Below are 3,769 nucleotides of genomic sequence, written 5' to 3' on the forward strand. Positions count from 1 at the left end.
ATGATTGTTCCCACGTAAGATGTCGTGAGAAAAAACTAAAGAAATCATTTATAAGTATCGAATGAGTACAAAAACAAAAATGACTTATTTTGAAACAAAAAAATATTAATGACTAAATGTGCACAAAAATAATAATGACTAAATGTGTATAAAATGGTAAATATATTACCTTATTAAGTCATTTTTCCCGGCTAATTTGGAGTAACTGGTCCTAAAAACTGAATATATACAGTTTAACAGGTTTAAATGATAAATATGAAAAAAAAAAAAAAAAAAAAAAAAAAAAAAAAAAAAAAACTCTAACGAGAGTCGAGATATATACAAATCCAAAAATATATTTTTTTTAAGTCATTATTCCAAAATATAATTTAAATGATTCTTATTTAAAATAAGCTTAATATAAAGGGAGCGAGTTTTCGATTAGGGTTTTCTTCTGAATCCAAAGGAGCGAGGTTTCTCACTACGAAAGAGGGCTTTACACTGTGTCGTGCGGTTATTCTTCTTCTTCCGATACAACATCATATCAATGGCAACAGGTTCGTCTATTTCTCTTTGCGTTTTTGTAATTTTTATTTTGGAGAAATTCATTAGAAAAGTAGCGCTTTTCCGATTTTTCATATAATTAACAACATAATGATCTTGATTTGTTGTATTTTGGAATTTGTATGAATCTTGTTCGCAATCAGCAGCTCCATCTCGTTCCTTCTTGCAAGTGGCAGCCACCGAAGAGGCAGTTGCTCCGCCTCTAAGAGTTGTCCAGATCGAAGGACTGGTACTGTTCTGCCTTTCTATTCCTTTAATTTCATTACGACGGAATTATGATTCACAACCAGAGGGTTTTGTATCTGTTCAAATTATGCATAACTGATTCTATTTGTTTACATGGTTACGCATTTCACCTTTTTCTGGGATCATAATTGTTTAGATGATGATATTATTGTGAACAAACAGGTTGTATTGAAGATTATCAAACACTGCACAGAGTTTTCACCTGCTCTCGTAACTGGTCAACTTCTTGGCTTAGATGTTGGCAGTGTTCTTGAAGTAACCAACTGCTTCCCCTTTCCAGTATGTTATGTTCTTCTCTTTTCCTCCATAATAACACAACAGTTGCTAATTTCTTCACCATTATTTAACTAACACATAGTAGAATTACATTAAATTAAATTAATAGATGAGGGAGGAGGATGAGGAGATTGAAGCAGATGGTGCTAACTACCAACTTGAGATGATGAGATGCCTCAGGGAAGTCAATGTTGACAATAACACTGTTGGCTGGTAACTTTTTTTTTTTTTTTTTCTTTTCTTGTAAACTGTTTCTTTGAATTCTTTCTTCATTAAATTTGGTAAAAATGTAAGATGTGTATCTTTAAAGGTACCAATCAACTTTACTAGGCTCTTTCCAGACTGTGGAACTGATTGAGACCTTCATGAATTACCAGGTATACACACACACAGTTACACTTTGTTGTTTTTATTTGGTTGCATAAAGAATTCAAATATTCAAAGAGAGGTGTTTTCTAATTTTAGGAGAATATTAGAAGATGTGTGTGCATTATTTATGATCCTTCTAAGTCAAACCAAGGTGTCCTGGCTTTGAAGGCCTTGAAACTTTCTGATTCTTTCATGGAGCTTTATCGCAACAATGATTTCAATGGAGAAAAGTAAGTCCATTTTTATTATTATCTTTAATTCCTATGTTGTAAATTTACACTTTGTTTTTTTTTTTTTCTTTTGCTGTTTAGGTTGCGGGAGAAGAATCTCACATGGGTGGATATCTTTGAGGAGATACCCGTATGTTCATTTATTTTACAACCCATTTATTATCTACTTTAATAATTAATTAATATTAAATGTTGTTTCTTGTTTGTTATAATATGTAACAGATAAAGGTTTCAAATTCAGCCCTTGTAAGTGCATTCATGACTGAACTAGAACCAGATTCACCTGTTACTCAGGTATTTTATATATTTATATTTATAATCTAGTAATCTAGTTATTATAATATAAAGAAAGACTAATTTTATATTTATATGGTAGTCTGATTATGATAGACTACAATTGTCAACAAATCCCTTTATGGAAAGGAACATGGAGTTTTTGATTGAATGCATGGATGATCTCTCAATGGAACAACAAAAGGTTGTCTTTTTTTACTCTCTTTCTTTTTTCATTTCTTTATTTATGTAATAATAGCAAAGTGACACGTGGAAAATTTGTATTTTTATTTCCCAGTTCCAATTTTACTATCGGAATTTGTCACGTCAGCAAGCCCAACAGCAAACATGGCTTCAAAAAAGAAGGTATTTTTATTTATTTATTTATTTATTTTTTGAATATTTTGAAAAATGTGAATGTTTTTTTGAAGGTCTGAAAATATGGCAAGAAAAGCTGCGGGAGAGGAACCGTTGCCAGAGGAGGACCCGTCAAACCCTATTTTTAAACCGCTTCCCGAGCCATCAAGATTGGACAGCTTTTTGATAACAAATCAGGTTTCCAATTACTGCAATCAAATTAACAGGTATTTAATTTTTTTTTTTAATTTTAAAAAATAAAATTTCATATTATTTCATTTGTTTTAAAATTTCATATTATGGGAATTTGCACACACTATGCAGTGTTGCAGGGCAGAGTTTCAGCAGATTATATTTGATGAAGGCGTTACATGAGTGACAACTGAATTGACTGAATCATTTAATTTTGCTTTTTTATTGAAAACTTAAGATGGTATGTAGGAGAATTTTGATATGTAAAAACTACTTGGAAATATTCTATTCGCTATTTCAGTTTCAGTCCCTACTTTGTTATTGTAAGATTTATTTATGACTATTTGTTCTCAAGAATTTGGTATAATATATTGATGGTAGAAAATAGGGTGAAACCAAACTCCAAAACCCAAAAACTAATATAAACGAAACCAAACCCAAATTGTCGGGTTTGGGTTTAAATTTTTAAAAACAGGAAAATGGGTTTTGGGTTCAGTTTTAGTACCTCAAACCGACCCAACCTGAGATTATTACATGTTTTTCAGTGATATTCTATAAAGGTGGATTTTGGTACTAAACTACACTAAATCTATGGCTTGTGTTTTAGTGAAACCGAGATTATTACCATGTAGTTTGTTAATTGTTTTGTTTCTAAAAGCTTGTTAAACTTGGTTGTTCTTAAACCTGGTTGTTATAAATTTTTAGCAACATACTTTGGATGTTGTGTTGTTGAAATTGGTTTTTTTAGTTTTTTTTTAATCTAGGTTGTTAAATTTGTTTTATTTTTTAAGTTATAAAGATTTGTTGAAACATGGGTTACAACCCAAACATACGAGTTTAAACCCAAACCCATCAACCTATGAGTTGAACCCAAAAACTAATCCAAGAACCCAAAAACCAAAACCGACCAAAAACCGAACACGATGTATTCTAAAACTCAAAAACTGAAATACACAGATTGGGTTTAGTTTTACCCCAAAACCGAACCAACCTGGCCCACTCAACCCTAGTAGAAAAACATGATAATTATAATTATCCAAGATAACTTGTAAGCTATTATCATTGTATAAAAAGCCTTGTTACTAGGATATGTTGTAAAAACAACATTAAAACCATTCATGCTTTATGTCTAAACACTGTAAATAAAATGTTTTATGTTCTTAATCGATTATATTATTCAACAAGTTAACTAATAGTCAAACCCTTTCATTCGTCAACTAACAGTCAAAGCTTATCTTTCATAAATTGACAGCTATGGCCCATCTAACATTATTTCTTTTAAC

The 3,769-nt window shown here is 31.0% G+C and overlaps 1 protein-coding gene across 2 annotated transcripts; it reads left to right on the top strand.

Annotated features, from left to right (window-relative positions):
• Nucleotides 1-382: 382 nt before the first annotated feature.
• Nucleotides 383-2,792, top strand: LOC111880469 (eukaryotic translation initiation factor 3 subunit H). 2 transcript variants are annotated; one of them, XM_023876901.3, is made up of 12 exons: nucleotides 383-536; nucleotides 687-772; nucleotides 952-1,068; nucleotides 1,175-1,278; nucleotides 1,376-1,442; nucleotides 1,531-1,664; nucleotides 1,746-1,794; nucleotides 1,887-1,958; nucleotides 2,041-2,142; nucleotides 2,236-2,303; nucleotides 2,369-2,521; nucleotides 2,619-2,792. In XM_023876901.3, the coding sequence occupies exons 1-12, from the start codon at nucleotides 527-529 to the stop codon at nucleotides 2,671-2,673; spliced, it is 1,017 nt and encodes a 338-aa protein (XP_023732669.1). In that variant the 5' UTR covers nucleotides 383-526; the 3' UTR covers nucleotides 2,674-2,792. The 2 variants fall into 2 exon arrangements, with proteins under 2 accessions (XP_023732669.1, XP_023732670.1); XM_023876902.3 differs by having other exon boundaries at nucleotides 387-536; nucleotides 690-772.
• The last annotated feature ends 977 nt before the right edge of the window (nucleotides 2,793-3,769 follow it).

Source organism: Lactuca sativa, chromosome 6, assembly GCF_002870075.4.
Source record: "Lactuca sativa cultivar Salinas chromosome 6, Lsat_Salinas_v11, whole genome shotgun sequence".
Lineage (NCBI taxonomy): Eukaryota > Viridiplantae > Streptophyta > Magnoliopsida > Asterales > Asteraceae > Lactuca > Lactuca sativa.

Excerpts from the sequence above, each read along its gene's own strand:
- LOC111880469 (XM_023876901.3), top strand. Across the intron at positions 773-951 it reads TTGTCCAGATCGAAGGACTG|GTTGTATTGAAGATTATCAA; the intron begins GTACTGTTCTGC and ends GTGAACAAACAG. Across the intron at positions 1,795-1,886 it reads ATATCTTTGAGGAGATACCC|ATAAAGGTTTCAAATTCAGC; the intron begins GTATGTTCATTT and ends AATATGTAACAG.